Source organism: Oreochromis niloticus, linkage group LG7 (assembly GCF_001858045.2).
Source record: "Oreochromis niloticus isolate F11D_XX linkage group LG7, O_niloticus_UMD_NMBU, whole genome shotgun sequence".
Taxonomy (NCBI): domain Eukaryota; kingdom Metazoa; phylum Chordata; class Actinopteri; order Cichliformes; family Cichlidae; genus Oreochromis; species Oreochromis niloticus.
This window is the reverse complement of record NC_031972.2, coordinates 43,480,636-43,500,907: the sequence shown is the minus strand read 5'-3', so window position 1 is coordinate 43,500,907 and position 20,272 is coordinate 43,480,636. Positions and strand designations below refer to the sequence as shown.

General features: G+C 41.9%; 1 protein-coding gene across 1 annotated transcript; it reads right to left on the bottom strand.

Moving 5' to 3' along the window:
• Nucleotides 1–181: 181 nt before the first annotated feature.
• hsd17b12a (hydroxysteroid (17-beta) dehydrogenase 12a) lies at nt 182–18,164 on the bottom strand. Its single transcript, XM_003455397.5, has 11 exons — nt 17,859–18,164; nt 8,828–8,874; nt 7,505–7,580; nt 5,684–5,791; nt 4,723–4,787; nt 4,504–4,548; nt 4,051–4,085; nt 3,099–3,180; nt 2,892–2,957; nt 2,072–2,221; nt 182–1,926 (listed from the first exon to the last, which is right to left on the bottom strand). The coding sequence occupies exons 1-11, from the start codon at nt 18,025–18,027 to the stop codon at nt 1,786–1,788; spliced, it is 984 nt and encodes a 327-aa protein (XP_003455445.2). The 5' UTR covers nt 18,028–18,164; the 3' UTR covers nt 182–1,785.
• Nucleotides 18,165–20,272: the final 2,108 nt, after the last annotated feature.

Sequence of the window (20,272 nt, the reverse complement as noted above, 5' to 3'; positions counted from 1 at the left end):
TAATATTATTTAACAATTGCTAATAACTTGTTTTTTGGTGCTATATAATTAAACTGAATTTCCCCATGTCTGGCAATTAAATTTGATACATCAAAAAATAAAGACTTTTATATTGTGATTTCTCAAGCATTTTAAAGTCATTAAAAATCTGCAAGACCAAACACCAGGCAAGACACTGTGCTATCTGCTAAAGCTTTTATTAACAAACAGTAGAAAAGACAAGTTGCAATCGGCAGGATAAATGTAAACAGTGCATTTTGATGTAGATATTCCAGTTTGGATCTCTAAGAAATAAAAGGCGCTAGAAAAGCCACTTAGTTGAGGTACAACTCAGGTCATATGGGGGACTGATTTGGGAAATAAAGGAAAACAGTTCCCCCATTTTCACAGCCAACATTTTGGTGTCATGTGAACCAGTCTTCATGTAAAAATGTTCCACTTTGTCATTTCAACTCCAACTGGTTGTAAATTTGCCACACAATGAATGATCTATCCAACATAATCAGATAAAAAAAAACACACTGAAAAACAAAACAAAACTATGATTAGAGTAGTAAGAAAAAGAACAATTCAGTAGTTCCCTTGGACTTGGCACCAGTTAACATCCTTTCATAATAAATGGAACCAAGCACTAAGCACCCCTTCACAAAATCAGACCATTTCCATCATTAATGCCAGAAGAAAGGGACTTAACCATGAGATGCTTTGGCTTAGAAAAAAAAAAAAAAAAAAAAAAAAATAATACACTGATGCAATTAAAAACCCACCACAAAGTGTCATTTTAAACATTCAATCAGAAAAAAAAGAAAAAGAGACAACAAGATGAGCTCAAGGATGCAAATAAACTGGCACAACAGAAAGCAGACACTGCCATCAATTAACAGCTCAATGATTTGTAAATAGAACTAGGTTAAAAATTTGTTGTTGTTTTTAAGTCAGAGTTTGGCTTCTGTGTTCATACAAATATAAAATAAATAGATCATAAATACCGTTCAGCCACAACATTTAAACCACCAAGTAAGGTGAATAAATTTGATTATTTTTCCACAATATAAATTTTAAACATTTATGCAGACCGACCATACCCCTAAGGCCCCTAAAGCAAGACTGTGTCCTGCCATAATACATAAACCTACTCAGGAAAAGTTCAAGGAATACAGCAGAGTCCAGGATATAGACTCAGCCTTCAAATTCCCCAGATCCTTATCTGAATGAGCATCCATGGTTTATGCCAGAAAGACTGACACAGAGGCACCAGTCCTCAACCCACAGCACCAAATAATCTGCTGCAAACAATTCAGTGGTCCCATGTCCATGCAGACAGTCTGGAGCAGTTTTAACAGCACGAGATATACCTAATCAATGTTCAGCAAGTCGTTTTAATGTTGTGGCTGATTGGTGTAGCCTATATATATGTATATAAAAAGATGCCCACCACCATTTTCCACTGCTTACAACAGCAGGGTTAACAAATCCCTCTGTTTTTGGCTGTATTATTTCCACCATCAGTGTCAGTGACTAATATCAATGTCCTTTTCCAAGAGCAGCATTTTATCATCATTTCACTCCCAAACTTCTTTGGTCATTTCTCCTCAGATAAATATCAGGATAGAAGGTTGCAGTTTTAGTCAGAGCCACACGTGCTCTGATGTGCAAATTTACTGTAGGCACAAAAGGTGAAATCTCAGGCAACCCTGGAGGATAAATCATACACATTCCCCTCTTCTTTAAATGCTGCAGTGGGTCACAACAATGTGGCTGCCGGCAGCGTCGTCAGCCACCATCCTATTCAGTTTTCAAACTCTGTCCGTTCTTCTGCTCTCGCAGTTTCCTCCTATGCAGGTATCCCGTACGCTGCAGGCGGTTCATTCTGGCTCCCAGGAAGATAACAATGCTGCTTGGAACCAACCTGGTGGTCGCCCAGCCCTGCATTCACAATTAAAATGAATTTAAACTGCAACTTTAAAATGTGTTCAGCATTCAAGCTTTTAAATAAAAATTATTCATTTGGGCCCCAACATTTTGCACATCTATCAACATTACTAATTTTGTTGAGGTTGCCATCTCTTACCATGACAGCATGAGGAAAGTAGCCATTGGTCTGGCTTTGCAGACCCACAGTGGTGAGCTCAGCTGCTACATAGCGCTCTGGGGTGGGCTTGTCCAAGGTGGGTTTCCTGATACGAGTCATTTTAGTGGCCACAAAGAAGGGGAGCACGCTCTGCAGGAGCAACAAAAAAAAAAAAAAAAAAGCTTAGAAAATATGCAAAGCACTCCCTGCTTGAGCAACAGTTGGCAAAGCAGACTGTTTAAAAATCACGAAAGCTAAACAAAATCTTTGCTGTAAAGTGATGATTTGGAATGCAAGGAAAAAACAAAAGGCAGACCCTGAACTTTGTGTTATACTTAAGCTCCTATACCTGGTCCAACCACAAGGTGGCACATGAGTGAAGACTACAGAGTTCTAAAAACAGAACAAACCAGCTTTATGTGGAACATCAGGTTTAAAAAAAAAAAAAAAAAGCTTCTCATTAAAAGCAGAACACTTCTCTGTGTGTTCATTTCATTCCTTTTTCAATGAGGACTGTTTGGGAAAAAAAAAATGTTATTAAAAACTTAAAGTGTATTAGGATTTCTAAAACTTGCAAGATCTTGTTTCAAGAATAGCGCTCACTGACTTTGGTCTAGCAGCCACTCCGGTCTTTACTTTGTGTCCAAAAGAGTGAAGTTTAGAAAAGCTTTTAATGACCTTTACATGATTTTGTACAACATTTTTAAAAGTTAATGGGAACACACGCTGACAAATAATGAAAGCTCCTAGTTAGTCTCTCATAGATCATAGATTCATATTCAGGCTTTAATGATTGTCATGTTTCTCAGACTCTACTTACCTGGATGATGATACCCCGACGTCTGTACTCCTCCTGAAGGCCACGAGAGAAGAAATCCACAAATGCCTGCACGAATGAAAGATGGTCAAAGTTACTAAGACAGTCCAAAATACACACACACAAAAAAAAGTTTTTTTTGTGGTCATCTTCGCATTTCCTAGAAAAGAAGTCTTGCCTCTTTAGAAGTGCCAAACACACTGTACATACCTTGGTTGCAGAGTAGACCGTGAGCAGAGGCACTGGGTACATGCCACTGGCAGAGGAGATGTTTAGGATAACACCTTTGGACCTGGGGAAAACACAGGAAGGTAGATGTTGAACTTATTTTGTATGTGGAATGAAGATGGCTCTTTTTGGGCTACAGCAGAGAGATATCATCAAGTTCCAGGAACAATCATCACTTAAAATTACACATTACAGGGTTAATTTTTACTTGCATATTTGCCACATCAAAACAAACAAACAAAACCTAAGTCAACCCTGGAATTTCAGTATCACGCCAATCCTGCATTACAAAGCTTTCCTGAAACATTGATCACAGATCAATGGCTACAATTTAAGACCTTAGTTTTAACCATCAAATCCGCAGAATAAGATTTTTACCCGTGGAAGCCCTGTGTCTATGCATGCTTATTGCACCGACAATTACAAAGTGATACTGTGCGCGCACACACACACACACACACACACACACACACACACACACACACACTAAAACAGTGTGGTAGTGGCTGTGTGCGTTGCCATGGCAGCCGGTTGCTGCAGTGATGTAGTGGAGACGCTCCAGCCTCACACGGCACCAAATGTGCCTGCACTACCATTGGCTGGCAGGAATCACATGGGAACACAGCAGCCAATCGGGTGGGAAGAGCACTTTGTGTGAATTGAAAGCTTGTCAGCATTGCGAACAAAGGAGGAGAGGGAAAGAGATGCAGTCACTGAAAATGCTAGGTGAAGATTTCTTGTCCCACTTCCCAAAAAAAGAGCCACCTTTTGTTACAGTCATCTCCTAAATACTCTTCTTAAAGAAAGGGGTGGAGGGGTGTTGTTAAATATAAAGATTCCCTGAGTAGCTCGGTGCCACCATCCATCATTTACTACAGGAATATTTTGACTGCAGTAATGTCGCAAAACATGGAAGCCCCATCATATAACTCACCTCTCACACATTCTTGGTAGCACAAGACGGGTCATCTAAAAATAATGAACACAAGTTCAGTGAAAAAAATCAAAGACAATGACAACTTAGAAGAGAAGGGGGGGGGGGGGGGGGGGGCAAAACAGAGGATAGAGTTTTATTTAAAAAGGAAATACTAAAAGTAGGGAGAGAGAAAGAGAGATGCGTGGGTGGTGAGCACAGACAGCGTTGGTGTAGTTCACCGTTGCTTTGGGAACAACTGAGACACTGCAGGTACCATGGTAGGAACAGCAGAAGAGGAAAATGAAAATGAAGAGAACAATGACAACAGGGGGAAGTAAAACCTGAGCCATAAAAAACCTAATCCAAACCAAAACAAACCCCAAAACACCAAGTACATGCATAAGTGTATGTAGTTTGCAATCACTGGGCTTAATCCATTCGGAAATTTTTTTCAGACAGAAACACACTTACCTGGCATACTGAGGTCATGTTGACGTTGATCGTATTTGTGATGAACTAAAGAAAGAGACCATCATTTTTGTTTATGATTGCCTGCTCTTAGTTGTAGAAACAAATACTTAATATGTCTAAAAGGAGCAGGAAAGACTAAAAATTTTAGGACTTTACACTTCCAATCACAGAAAGCATGCCATAACTGAAAGTTCCCATCTTCAAGTAAAGATTACTCACATTTTCCAGATCAGGAATGTGGAGGTAGTACTCCGGGTAGGGGTAAGACACACCAACATTGTTAACTGTTAATGACAAAAGGGAAGCAATCATCAATTATTCTGCTATTTTAATTCAATTACATATAGCTGGAGAACTAGAACCATCTCAATTATTCACCACTAGGTGGCAGCAAAAGCAAAAAAGGTAAAAACGGGCATTCAACTCCACAGTAGACACAGCCACACCTTGTAACCAGTAGAGCACAACTGGTATCATAAAAAGAACAAAGGGTTCCTTAAATGTAAAGCTGAAAATCACAGTGTGAATTCTGGAGCCTAAGCAATAAAAAACAAACAAACAAAAAAACCCAGCAACAGCTGAACCAAGAGTGCATTTGTAAATATGTAACATGCCTAGAGATGTCAGTTTAAAAACACGTTTGTTTTGTGAAACACATGAAGATTAATCTCAGGACAAACATAAAAGGTGGAATATATGAAACGAATCCTTGACTAAATTATCATGAAACTATGCTGAAGAGGACCCAACACCCTTAAACATGACTGAAAAGCAAGTACAATTCACCAGCTTTGCCCTTAAGGTTAAACTAAAGATGTAAAGTGCCTAAATCTGCTGTTCAGAAGAATCGAGTTCAGACTAACATCGTTTTTATTTTATTCGCACATGGAGAATGTAAGTATGAAACAAAGAATCTGTCTTCACCAAAATCTTCAATATCAAGTTCAAGTTCTATAATAAGCCGGCTTGATCAACATCGCACCCACATGCTAAGGAAGCAGTTTATGATGACTGAATGTATATGATAAGGGAGTGTATATTTTTTGTTGACATCTAAAGAGAAGTTGTGTAAAGCTGTCTACGGTAAACTGAAGATCAAGTCAGCATGAGCAGCAGGAAGCCTCTTAATGCGGTCCTCATCAAAAGGTAAAGAAGAAGAAAAGCTGCAATCAGCCCTTACCAAGAACTCCAATCTCCAGACCAGCCAGACCTTCCTCAATCTTCGGGTAGATGTCAGTCTTGCCAAAGTCAACAGCAATAGTCCTGGTCTCCACTTTAAACTGCTCCTCTGTGAAGCAGACACAAGTTTCAGTTATTCATAGTCAGTGATATTTGGGAATGGAAGCATAACCCCCCAAACCCCCAAAATAAAATAAAAATCCAAGTTGTACTAAAATTGTGTGTCAACAAGTTTTTAAGAAGGCACGGAGGATGCATGTTTAAAATGTTTTGTTCAAAAGCATTCATACTAGTGGGTGATGCCTTCACGTCAAATATTCATATCATGTCTCACAAATGAGCCAGGACTTTGTTTTAAAAGCTCATTACACGGCTCAACAACAGTGCAACCCTGTGTCTCAAAACCTTCAAATGAACGTAGATAGCAGCATGAAACCACTCTGTGACAGATCAACTGCAGAGGGCACTGTGCACCAACAAACCAGCCTGCTGGTCTCCCCCTCCCTCATGCACCCTCCCCTCCATTCCTTCGTCATGTTTGACGTGCCTGCTGCAATTAGAATTTTGTCCAAAGACCCGTTTAGCTGATAGGCGGCCAAGGGAGTTACAAGAGGAAAATTCCTCTGATGTGCCTTGGCCAAAATCAGTAGTGTGTCAGTGTTTGTTCAGTCAGACTTGAGACGAGATTTACGGGGTGGGGGGGGGTAAGCCTCTCTGAAAAATGTTTACGACTTCAGATTATCATTGGCCATCATAGCTACTGTCAGTATGTCAGAGAGACTGATAAACGCAGCTGGTGATGTGGTGATGAAGCACAAATATTAAATCACTGATTGCTGAACAGGATAAGTAATTTGACGTGGTTGATGAGTGCCATCCAGAGTCAAATGAAATGACTGCAGTGAGGAGAGGAAGAAGGAAAAAAAACCCCATGACAATAGGTGGGACAGGGTGGGTTGTCTTGGTTACATGTTAAGGAGGGACATTTTTGTCAGATTAATCGTGAGGGAGGAGTGCCAGAGTTTGGCACGCTGCACCCTGCTCGTGACTACCCATCAGCCCCCTCTGTGGACTTGAAGCACGACAGGGGAAATTGCGCTGTGGGAGACGTCAGAGACATGGAAAGAGAGAGTTGCAGAGAGGACACCATTAAACAGCAAAGGGGGGTGGGGGTCTCCGTTTAGATCTGCCGAATGGCCAAAAGAGGAGAGGACAAAAGTTTTTATCCACCCACACCCAAAAATCATACAGACATTCATTTACCATTTATAATGGACTCAAATGTGGGGAAACCTCATCTGTGTGAAACACATTGCAACAGGAATATGTTTGAGAGTTTCCTCAATCAGCCCAGATATTTGACCTGTCAGCCTTAATCCACACAAGGAAATAAAACACACCCTGCTTTGTTGGCTTACAAGTTGGTCAGTGTTGTAGCAGAGTAAAAATTTTGAGTTAGCAGGGTGCACAAAGTGTGAAATAGCTGGATTTGGAGAATAAATCTAAATAGTGAAACTGCTCTCAACAATGCTACAGTCTGTAAAACAGATTCTTTTGAATATGCACACTAGTACCTTCCCAAACAAAGTGAAACATTTCAGATCTTTTTGTTTTAGAATAAGTACACTTTCTGGCTAAAGTCCAACTCCTCATTTTCAATATCTAACCATTTGAGGAAAGGAAATCCTGTAGCTGACGGCCCGTTAGGCAGCACGGCACTGTTGGCTCTTACGCGCATCCTCATCATCCCACTCGCTGTGCTCTCAACCCTGAACAGGTTGAGGAGACAAATACACACGCACACACTTTTATGCACACTTACCAATTGACCTGGCCACATCATCCAGCTTCTCCTGAGAACGACTGATCAACATCATGGCAAATCCTCGACGAGCCAACTAGAGCACAAAAACCAGTTAGTGACACAAGTTCAACCATACTTTCAACACACAGGACAATGTCACAGTAGGTAAGAAGCCATTAGCTGTAAAGGTTTGTTCTGTAGCATTGCAGATGAATGCAACGGATTTTTTTAGTCTATTATATTCTTCCATTCAAGATCATCTTCTCAAACATGTCATCGTTGCTTCCACAGCAGCTTTTTAACGTCACTCTCCGGAAACCCTGTTTGTAAAACCACTTTCACTGCGCACTGTGATTTCTTGGCACACTTCAAACATGTGCAGAGTAAACAACCTTGCTTTAAATAAATTTAAGGTGGAGGATTGTTGCTGGTGATCAGAACTCTGACTTCAACCATGAGCAAAAAGTTTTCAGCTGATGAACCCACAGAGTTTCCAAGAGTTCAGATAACAAATCAGGTCGGAACGGCCTTTAAACGGCAGTAATTTGGACTGCTGAGACTACAACTGTGTACCACACAAAACTTAGAAGTCAAATTTGTGTTATACAATATAATAATTTTTCAAAGAAGGAAACCCAGCATACAAAAACAAATGCAAAAAGTATCCAGTATAAAGACTCAAACTTTCATATATGAACACATTTGTTCTGTCAACTGTGTTGTGAAAATCCTTCCAACTGAAAGACTTTAGACTAGTGATTGTGACAATTCAGATCTTTGTCCTATTCTTACCACTTATGTTGTTTGTTGCTTCTATAGGACAGGTCGAGCCCTTGGAATGAATCCGGTGTGCATCTCATTATTTTGAACCGATACACAAATAAAGTAGCATTTCTATCAAGTACTTGTGCACAATTACCAATATACCTAAACATTTAAGGAACAAAATGCTGCCCATCACTGCATGACAAACAACAAGACACACTGTAGCCCTAACAGTATGAGTCAAAGGCTCTACATGACCATGATACAGCAGGATCTCCCACTCTGTTATGTGCGAAGACACGTGGCAGGGTAGCCCCTATTCAACGTGTGGCTGTTACCTTGTACAAGCACCAATAAGAGGTAGGTGTGTGTGTGTGTGTGTGTGTGTGTGTGTGTGTGTGTGTGTGTGTGTGTGTGTGTGTGTGTGTGTGTGTGTGAGAGAGAGGACTTTTACATGTCGATAGGCCTCTAAGAGCTCTCCCCTATGAGTGTACATGGTCTATGTGTATATACATGTGCATGAGTCATAGATTTTCAGTGAAAGAAATGAAATAAATAAGGGTTCGGGAGCCTCACCTCCTCCGCATAGGATTTCCCGATTCCATCTGTGGCTCCTGTCACAACTGTAGAGAAACAGAAAAGCCAGGAGTCAGTACAGATTCTCTTGAGACAGTGACACGGAGCAAGGCCGGGGTCAAGTCTAATTGTATTCAAATAATGAGGAAGACTTCAGGACTGGAATAACTAGTTTCTCAGTCTAGGTAAACTAAACGGAATGAGCCACATTACATCATCAGAAGCAGCAGGTGACTGCAAAACTGAGTCAGTCTGTCACCATCTTATCAGACGTCATCTCTGCATATCAATCTCTGAACGACATGTACATAAATCTGATCTACGTGGCAGACAGGCCCTACAATACTATTCACCTGCCGTTTAGGGAGGCCTCGCTTTAAGTTCTATGACGATAGCTTTTCCCATAAGTCAAGTCCATTTTGACTTAAATGCTCACCGATTTTCAAATTAAGAGTATATGCACCAGGAGTGCATATATTGCAAATTGGAGGCGAAAGCAGCAAAAATAAAAATAAAAAAAACAAATACAAGACAAAAATTATTAATGAAGAAATGCCAAAAACACAAGGAGACCACAATGCAGAGATAGAGGCTGATGTTCAGAGTGAGTTTTCCTCACCTTGCCAAGCAAACAGTTATTTTTAAACCTTCACTACCCATCAACACCAGCCTCTGCTTGACTGATAGAGGATGGTGGGGAGAAGGAATGAGAGAAGGGGGAAAAAAGGAAAAAAGGGCTGTGAGGGTGTGAGGGGGTACTTACAAATACACAAGCACATAGTTGTGAATCATTAATATAATAGCAAGGTGTGATGAAAGATTAATGGAGGCAGAGGACATTCTCTGGCAAAGAGCTGGAAAAAGAGACAAGATGAGAGAGGGGATGCAGAGAGGAGGGAGCGATGACGAACATGGAGCAGGAGAAAGAGGAGGGGGAAGTGGGGTAGGGAGAGTGGCAGTGGTGGGGAGGGAGAGGAGGGATCCTAGGGGTGGCTAAAAATAGAACAGGAGCGAAGCAAGAGAGCGAATGAGTGAAGGAGAAAGACACGGAATAGGGATTGCGGTGGAGGAGAGGGAGATAGGGAAGGGGGGGTGGAGGGGATAAAAGGGAGTGAAAGGAGTGAGAGAGAGTAGCACAAAGTCGGAAGTGAAAAAGAGAGCAGGATCCCTGGTTATTTTTAAACGTCCCCCCTATGTTACGAATGAAATGCTCCCTGGCAGAAAAGCTTCAATGGGCATGGGATGTACCAAATCAGGCTCTTGATGCAGATGTAGGTGGTAGCTTAAAAAGGCAACAAGACAGCCACTGCAAGGTAAAAATGTCTATAAAAATATCTTTCGTGGCACATTCTGAAACACATGAGGTTTATTTCCTATGAGCTACAGGCCTTATTCTTTTAAATAAAGCCATAAACACACAATATAACAATAAGTGAAAACATCATCCTTCCATGAGACGTGCTTAGCGAGAACTGGATCAGGAGTCTCTTTCCTGATGACCTTCATGTGAGTTTTGATCTCACCTCTCAACTGTTCAAGTATAATGAACTCAAACAAAGATGAGTGTGAAACCATTTTAGATGACAGAAATGAGCACAGCTGGAGTTACAAGGTTGCTGGAGGTAACGGAGAGAGAAAGCTTTTTCTGAAACACCTTGCATCAACATTTGAGGAAAAGCCCTGACTAACAAGGGGAAAAAAAAGACGACAAACTGATAAGCCATGAAATCAAGAATGACAGCTGAAACCAAAGTACTAGATCAAACAATGATGTTTCAGTGTACCACCCACATTCCCATCTCATGGGGGAAGAAATTTACCCCACAGATGGGCAGCTGGGACGTGAATATCATTTGCTTGCATGACTGAGCTGCAGATGCAGATTACACTTGTATGCAGGAATGCATCAAAAAATGCAGCAGAAATGCTTACGCATCAACGCTGCTTGAACTTTAACCTGAAAGAAGATCCTGTGCAAGAATGCATTTACATGCCTTACAAATACGTCATCTTTTGCAACATGACATTACTCATCTGATCTATCGCTCAGATACATACGTTCAGGTTATGAATATTGAGCATTTTGAGAATCCAAAAACGTTTAACTTTTTTTTTTCCCCCTGCCCTTTAAATCCATCTGGCCTATCTGCCCTTACCCAAGATAATATCAGTAAAGAATTTCCTCCTGTGGCATTGCAAGCCACTTACATCCTTACAAACAAGTTACAGCAATCAAAAACTAAAACTGCTTTAATGAGCAATGCTTCTGGAGTGACAATTAGAGAGTGGAAAACTAAAGTTTATAATGGTGATGTGATTTTGTTTGCTGTACAGGAAAGTGGGAAGAAAAAAAAGAAGGAAAAAAAACTGTTTTAGACTAAAGTCAACAATGAAAGAGAAAAATACTGAGAACTCATCAGAACTCTTTAAGGTCACCATATGTGAACTGTGATTTTCCACATTGCATCAGACAACCAAGTCCACCCTGCACACTTTCCCCAGGCCTTATGCGCCCCCCCGCACTCTCCAAGTCCTCGTGCTGCACTTATGAATGACTATACTCCTCCCACCCATTATATAATAGGACCATTTTCTCAATAAGCATTTCCTAGGGACTGAGTGACAGTCAAATGTGTGTATGCGTGCGTCTTCACCCGTGTGAGCAATGGGGAAGCTAGTACAGTGGGATGACGACACTGTTCTTCTGGTTTTAAGATATTTTGATTTTGTGTTTGAGCCATCATAAGTGTAGCTAAGCTGCATAACCTGAAACTCACAAGTATGGAATTATGTACAGAGAACACAATGTCCAAAAGACACCGTTCAGTCAGAGTGGCCCTCCAGCAGGAGAGAATCGCTCTTACGTGACCAAAAGTGACACACAGATGCAATTTCGCAAGGAAGGATCTACGCAAGCAAGCATGTGAATGACCGTAACACTGACGCCACACGCTGGCACCATTGTGTGTGCACCACTGCTTCTCATTCAGCTCTGAACCCAGTCGCCCCAGTGTGTCTCCCCCCCACCCCACCCCCATTTCAACACCTCAGAGAAAACTGGTCCATCATGTAGGCTTTGAGGCGCCCTGACGGGGGCGCATTTGCACTACAGCTCTGCTGTGCTTAGTGCTGCACAACATGTCCTGAGGTATTGACATCCCCCAGCCTTTTCTGTCTCCCTCCCTCCCTCCCTCTTCAGCAGTGGAGCAGCCCTGCCACTGCCTGCTCACTATTTCGAGGGTCTAAAAAAAGCAGCAGGAGGAGTAAAAATAGCAGCGCCTGCACTGCCTTGTCTGGGAGCTGCCTGCTTGCCTGCCGCAACACCTGAATACCAACAAGATCCCCCACAACCATTGTCACAACAGCCAGGCTGCTGCTGCATCCCGAGCTCTCCAACTAAAGCCCCAACGCCAACTAAAGCACTGCAGGCTGGGGGAAAAATAAAACCAAAAGGATCTGGTGAGCAGCAGACAAAGAGCACAATGTCTTCATCGCATGATATTTAAAGGATCTTTGGTTTAGACTAACCTGCACTGCATGAGCTGTTATATGAGAAGGTAAGCAGCTCGTGTTAAAGGACAAAGACAAAACATCCAATCTTTATTAATATACCGATCATTCACTGGCACAATGAGTAGAGTAAAATAATCAATCTAGTTTTTAGGGGTGTTTACCCGCATGATGTGTTGTCTTATTTCATCTCAGAAAAGTGAACTTGCAGACAGGAGGGCAAAACTAAAATAATTCCAAAACCTCCCCAGAACCCTCCCCACCACCAACACCAAACCCCCAATTAAGATTCTCAGTGAGGAGAGACTGCGGTCCTTGTATGCCCCACTCCTGTTACGTACTGTTATGTAATCTGTCGCACCCTAAACTTGCCTATCAACGAGCAGCCCCTCCTATGTCTCAAAAAAAAAAAAAAAAAAAAGGGACGGAGGGAGGGATGCAGCAGAAGAGCCAAAGACAAACCCGCCCCTTCCTCCAAAGTCTACATCCCTTAACCAAAATACCCCCCCTATTCTCCATCCCCCCACCCACACAGCTTTAAATAGCAGGGGAGGCAAGTCACATGGTTAATATAAAATAAGCTTGATCAGGGAGAAGAGATGAGGGGAGGGTGGGTGTGAGACAGAGAGAAGAGAATGTGTACTTCAGCGCTGCCAAAGATAGAAGCAGCATCTATATTTGGGTACAGAGCAAAAAATAGTCCTGTCCCCCTCTCCCACCTTCAGTCACATGCCTTGTTTAAAAATCTATTTCTTTTCACACAAGTACTTGGTTTGAGACTAGGTGATTTCTGAGCAGGAAAAACTTTGCTCTTTGACCGTGTGCTGATAAGGCAAGAATGTGCAGTAAGGAGATTTTTTTCACCTTTCAGACAAAGCCTAAAGCATGTGTTTAATGGTATTAGTCCACTGGCACAAGGACAATGAAATAGCATGCTGTACATAACTAAAGTGAATTACATCCATGGTTCCATTACTTACTAAAAAAAGGAAAATGATAACTTTCAACCACTTGTATGCTTGATTACATCTTTAAAACAAATGTAAATGTAGCAGTTAATTGATGTAACCATCTTGATACAGTACATTCTTGTGCATAGGTACAACCCAGAAAGAATGACACCCAAAACGTTAGCAGTTCATTTCAACAGACACTCAAAACTGAACAAACTGCCTCGCTGGCATGTTGGCTCGCAACCAAATTACTGATGTAACCTGACACAAGGCAGTAAAACCAGCAACAACAAATATGTTGCTGGTCCAGTACAGTGCGTTCAGATAACATATCTGAGTAGGTAACAGTTGCTGAACTTCACAACCTCTACTTCTCGGTTACGTGTACATGTCTTAAAATGTCAGTAATCTGGAAGGTGCTGGAGCTTCAGCTAGAAACACTGCAGCCAAATAAATGTAATTCATTCATATTTTAACATTTGGAAGGATTTCTGCTAGTTTTTTTTTTGTTTTTTTTTTTTTAAACCTTAAGGGCTTTAAGTGGCAGTTTGAAAGCGGAAATCTTTAGTGGAGCAACAGACAAATTTGTAGTAAAGTTGTCTAAGTTCTAGAGATGCCAAACAATCATGCAAGAATACAATTGTCAGAATTTAGTCGCAAATGGATCCAAAATACAGATAATATACAAAGAAAGGATCACATGTTTAACTGCTCTTCTATGAGTCTCAGTTATTGAAACCCCAATACATGAATTTTCAAGGGATGCAGAATTGTGAAACAAAAATAAAACTGAAGCCAACATACTCAGAGGAATATACTGTAGCTATAAACAGACCCACTTGCTGTATGGGGAGCTGGGTGAAATGAAGTGAGGTGGGGGTGGGGTGGGGGTTGAGAGGGGCTTGAGATGAGGAAGATGCAGAGGATTTTTCTCTGCCCCCCCCCCTTTTTTAAAACCCAACATCCCTGGCTAAGGCACGTGTCACACAGCGTGTTCATCACATGAACAGCAGTGTTCTCCTTCTCTCCGCCCACACTCACACAAAGCAGTAAGGGAAGGCACATTCACAAGGATAAAGTGGAGACCCTGCCTCAGTTCAAACGCGCACACACACAAAGCTAGATTTCATTCACACATGTGGATTTTTCTTAACATGAATGAAGCCTCATGTCTATTCACGAAAAACACACTGAAAATTACTCTCCCATAATAATCAGCACTGCCCTAAAACTCTGGTTTGCCTGCTGGGTCTGTTGATAAACTCGCAATCCCTGGTGTTTATTCTCTGAGCCGAACTGAGCAAAATTCTTGCATAAGTGCTGACCCAAGCCTTTGTCACTCATGTGCTGAGCTGATGAATGGCTGCATCCTTCTTATATAATGGGACCATTTTCCTCAATAAACTCTGCTGTCAAGGGAATTGGGGGAACAGGGCTGGGGGTGGATTCCAGGGCACATGTAACATCACTATGCCCCCCACCTTTTTTTTTTTAAAGCAAAGGAAAAAAAAGGGGGAGGGGAGATGTCTTTGGTTCAGTTTATTTCCCTGTATCTACACACATGCAACAGGACAGACACCGGCTCCCTTACATAATACAGGATGCTGGGGGCTAAGACTGGAGGAGGGAGCACAGAGCAGAAAAACCAGAAACTGCTGCATGTTAAACTGAGAAGCTTCCCTACTGGAACTGAAAGCAATGCTAAATGCTAAACAATTTGATAACATCATACCACCAAATATTAAATCCTTTAAACTGTTATCAAATGCCTGAAAGGCAGATTTGTGCAATATGCAAATACAATACAAATAATCTTCAAAAACTGCTAAATAAAACTAAGTAAAAGGGCAATTAAATGTAAATTTAAAATGTCTTTTAGAGAGCTCATTTGCTTAATATCTTTAACAGAACTGAGCTGTAGAGATGGTTCAGACTGGCAGAGGATGGGGAGGGTGAGTATGTGAAAACAGTGCAATAGAGAGGCTGGGGAAGCCGCCTTGACTCATACTGCAGTGCTGCTGTCAGCCACTAGGAGTCCCATCCACTAAGGGGAAGACCACTGGCAGAGGAACTCCTGAGAAATCCCTGCTCTGCTCTGCATATGAGAGCTGCAGAGCTTTAGCCCAACACAGACAGTGTGTACAGTGATTACGAGGAAACAAAACCTTACAAACTAATATCTGAATAGAAAGCGAAGCGAGCAGGTTCTTCAGAAGCAGGGAGGAAAAAAACAAACAAACAAACAAAAAAAAACATCACCTAAACTACCTTCAAACGTTGAAACTCGTTTCAGCAGGAAATACCAGTTCCCTCCTCTGAGATTTTTCTAGAAAGCAAGCCCGTTCTAGAAATATGTATCTGAAATAAAGTACAATAAACACCCCCCAACACACACCACCAAATACAACTTCACATACGTTTAAGAAGCTATACGTTTAAATTGCATTTCTGATCAAAGAGTTCAGTTCACTGGTTTCAAATGTGTTCTTAGACAAAGAAACTGTATATGACACAGGGAATATTCACGGTCATTAGTAAATAGAAACTCTAAATTCTCTAAAATGATAAAAGAATTCAGAGGACATATTGTTCTTGTAGGAAACTAAAGCTGAACAGCACTTCAGATTAAATTCGTGCTGCCCAACTACAAAGAGTATAAATAGACAGTGTGATTTCCACACTATCCAATAGCTGGAAGAAGGACGACTTGTTGCAACAAGGATCTCTGAAAGGTGGAGACCGGTAGCAAAACGATGTATCATGCATGCGTTAAAGAAATTAGACTACTGCCCAAACTGGCCAAACCTGCACATCTGGTGTAACCGGCAGAGGCGCACGCCTCATCCCGATCACACATGCCCCCACCTCTCCTAACGCGCACACCTGTTTTCGTCCTGCCATCTCCGACCGTTGTGATTGGAAACGTACGCCAGACTTGTCAGACTGGTGGCACCAATTGGTTTCAGGGAGTGGCATGTTCACATCTTACGTAAAGCGTAAGAGAAGAACAAATGTGACGGAGTGGGAAAGTTCCGTAAGAATTCTTTCCAGAAAAAAAAAGATCCATGTAATCTTCTAGTTTAGAGCATCCTTTACGCTCTTAACTCAGGAGCTTTACAAATAACGAAGATCACATTTATTTGAAACGCTCACAAAATGGGCTGTGCTAGAATAAAACTGTATAATGAAACATTCGAGGTAAATAAAAATGCAGGAAAAAGATAAAAGCGAAGTTAAGTGCTGCACTTGATAACATACTGTGGGTGGGTGGGATGAAGTGAAGGTGGCATTCCTATATGGCCAAAGGATGACGAAGCGATGAACAAGCGAATGACTCATCGGTGTGCACCGACATTCCTCCGCATATTCCATCAGAATCACTTAAAAAAACGTGCATTAGTCATTCCTAAAGGCATCCTACCGCCCTACCTTTGCGTCATACATTTCAGCCCCTCTTATGGCGCACAGGGCATCAATTAAACATAGATTTTTACAAAACTGACGGTTTCGTCAAGAAGTGCGCCACAATGTGCAGATAAACATTGTGTGACTGAAAGAAAAAGGAAAACAACAAGCATTTATATTATCCGCCTGGCTTTTGGAGAGGAAGGGGGTAGAATATCGACCTATCCCGACGCGAAAGAGAGCGCCTGCCAAACTGCGCAGCAAGACGCTCCAGACGCAGCAGTCTTCTCCAAACAGGGACTAGAGAAGTGGGTCAAGCCATGGCAGGGCGATTCCTATGAGACAAGTCTATCAAACCATAACGCACTTAGGTATGGCTACGAAGTCACTTCCGTTTTGACAAAAACGTTTTTTTAAGTGTAAATTATACAGTCAAATCCAATAATGACACATTAATCTTATGAGAAAGATTTGCAAGGCAAACCGAAGGACAGGACAAGAAGACCTGATTAGTGAGAAACCGGCGACAAGAAAAATACAAAAATGCTGCCAGTATAAATATGCTGTGGAAGGGGAACACATTTTTCAGGCACGTTTCAAGAATTACGGGTAAACCACTGAAAATGACATGCAAGATGATCTAGATGTAGGTCACGTTTTAATTAAGCATATGGGTTTGTCCTACATCATGCGGATGGGTTAATGTGGTTCAGTAGTGCTCCGGCTAAGAGCTCACCCACATAAAACAGCTCTGTGAAAAGTGCGCATAGCCTGCGCAATTTGGCTCCTGGCTCACCAATGTGGGGCATCCCCGCACCGTTCCAAATGTGCTTTGAAAACGCTGACTGGAGCCCCTGGCAGGAGACTGTGTGCTGTGTTTGACGTGAGAAGAAATGAAAACAACTGGAGATAATAAGGACCATTATCTTCTCAGTCAATCAGCTGCTTACCTGCGCCTGTTACGCAACACCAACTTCCCCTTGAATGAATCCACGAAAAAAGAAAAAACGCAGAACGCAGTTTTTTGTGTGCCAAAGTCAAGTTTGCGCTCAATAACCTCATTCTGGTGCTCGAGCCGAGTCCACCTGCCTACTTCTGAGCTGTCCTCTTCGTGACCGTGAATGTGCTGTAGGTGGCGTGGAAATTGATGTGACCCTACTCACCTGCCCATTTGCCTAGCTTCGGAGACAGCAGCTGTCCATTTCCCAAAACCCAGATCCTAAAGCCTGTGAGCAGCCTGTAGAGCAACCACAGCGTCAGGGAGGCCACAGTGAATGCACCGACCCAGAAGAGAGGCGTTTCGGCCCAGCTGATCATTTCCTCAACGTTCATCCAGTTCACGGCAGCGGCTCTCGGTGACTCTGCGTGTGTGTGAGTGTGTATGTGGAGACCTCAATTTTAGGCAATGTGCTCTAATTTCCAAGCCACAACGTGAGAGAGTCCCTTTATAAGGAGGTTGTAGCATCACACACACTCCCCCAACACTTGTCTAGCCTGATTTAAAGTGCACCGCCCACCTCCTACTCCGCACCGCCCTTCCCCGTTCCTCACTGGCTGTAGTGGGTGCCTGTCGACCGATCCAGCCCCTCTATAGGCTCCTTCGCGCGTCAGTCAACGGCAGAGCTTCCCCCATTCATTCGATTTTCTGTATGAAATGGGGTGGGTCAAAGGGAGACCGGGATGAGGAGCGATTGGACAAACATTACGGCAGCTCCCATCCTGAGTCAGGTATTGGCTCTCACCAGAACAGGTTTGACGGTTTCAGTCAGGATTATGAAACCCTCCAAACCCACGCCTGCGAAAAAAAAAACTGCCCACACCACTTTATGAATGAAAGGATGCTCTCATTGGTGAAAAATGTGTGCGTCCTCCCGCCCAATGGAGAGCATTTGGAGATGCTTTATTGGCTGAAGTGATTGCCAATCAGTGAGGTCAGCCTGTTCCCAGCTAGATATGAGTTAGTCATCTATTTTAGGTATTCTGTTTGCATCACACTGCTGATAACTACTAAATATGTAGAGATAAGTGCAGCGAGGGATTTTTTGGCGCCCCGATTAAATTCTTTGTTCCAGATAACTCCGTCACAGACATTTCTGCCGCAACATGCAAAAATGTGCTCCCCAAAAGGGAAGACTACAATGCCCAACCCCACTCTTGGTAGCCACACTCTCGCGAGATTGTCCGATCGTAGTAAGTTACCCATCATCCAAAACATTGAGCAAGGATGAGATGTGTGTGCGCGCGTTACATAAACATTGAGACAGTCGTGTGAATGTTCCGTCGCTTTATTTTATTGTTTTGTCTACATTTTCATACACACAAATGAGCCAGTCATGCTTACAGAGTCCAGATGTTTCACAAGAACAGACTGTCATGATTTTAAGCTCGGCAGTATGTGCTCTGTTTCCCCCACTCCGACCCCGAAAGGCTATTTGCAGCAGCTTTTGGAGTCTCCAGCACACCCATCTGCCGCCATGCTTCCTCTCTCTCTCACACACACGCAAATTAAACGTAAAATTGTGACAAATAAAAGGTCTGCGAGACAAAGCGAGGGCTGTCATGTACTCAGCAGAGGGGCAAAAGTATAAGAATAAGATTGTTTGCTTGTAGATATGATGCAGCTGCTCGTATTCTTTGACAGAAGAGAAGAGATCGAAGTCAACGTGACACTGACGAGAAGGAGCAGCAAGTTGTGTAACAGCTTCAAACAGGGTAAAATTAAGAGTATTACTGACTGGCTGTCTCTCAATCACCCTTACACACAGCAGACATAAAATACATTTACAAATGTCGTGTTAAATTGTCATCTTTTACAAAATAATCTTTAAAAAACACATGTTTAAAATATTTTTTAGTACCGATTTGCATCCTGCAACCTCAACACAGCCAATATCACATAGCTGAATTAAATAATAATACATAATTATCAACACACAGGCTCTGACATAAGGCTGTTTATTAAAACAAATATATGCAGGCAATTTCTTAACATTAAAAATAGACTGAATGTTTAATTGTGCCAGGGAAATGTAATTTCTCTGGCACAATTTATGTAAGAAAGATAGTAGAATCACATTGTCTTTAAATGGATTTCAAAAATATATATCATTTTATTTATTTTTTTTACAAATGACACACACACATACACACGGTCTATCAGATGCTTTGAGAGTCCACAGTCACGTCACGGCCACGTCCTCGCAGTTCAATAGCTAAAAAGAGGAAAAAAGTTAGGATTTAGACGTACACAATTTCCCCGTGAAAATGTTCACATGTGTCTGTATCTGTAAGACTTTAAACACGCAGAGAAAGTGCACCACACACACACTTTTGCATATCAGTTTCCTAACCGACTCTTCACGTGCACGATGTTGGATTATTTTGGCACGTTTTAGTATTAAATATACCAAAAGGTACAAGCATGTTTTTATTTGTATGTTTCTACCAGCTTGTCACGTAATCACAAATATAACTACAGCTTCGGCTTGTTCCTATTTCAAGGGTTTTGTTTTGTGTACATGAAAATTGTACCCACCCCTCCCAGTATCGATAACCCTTAGCACCTCTCACCTAAGTC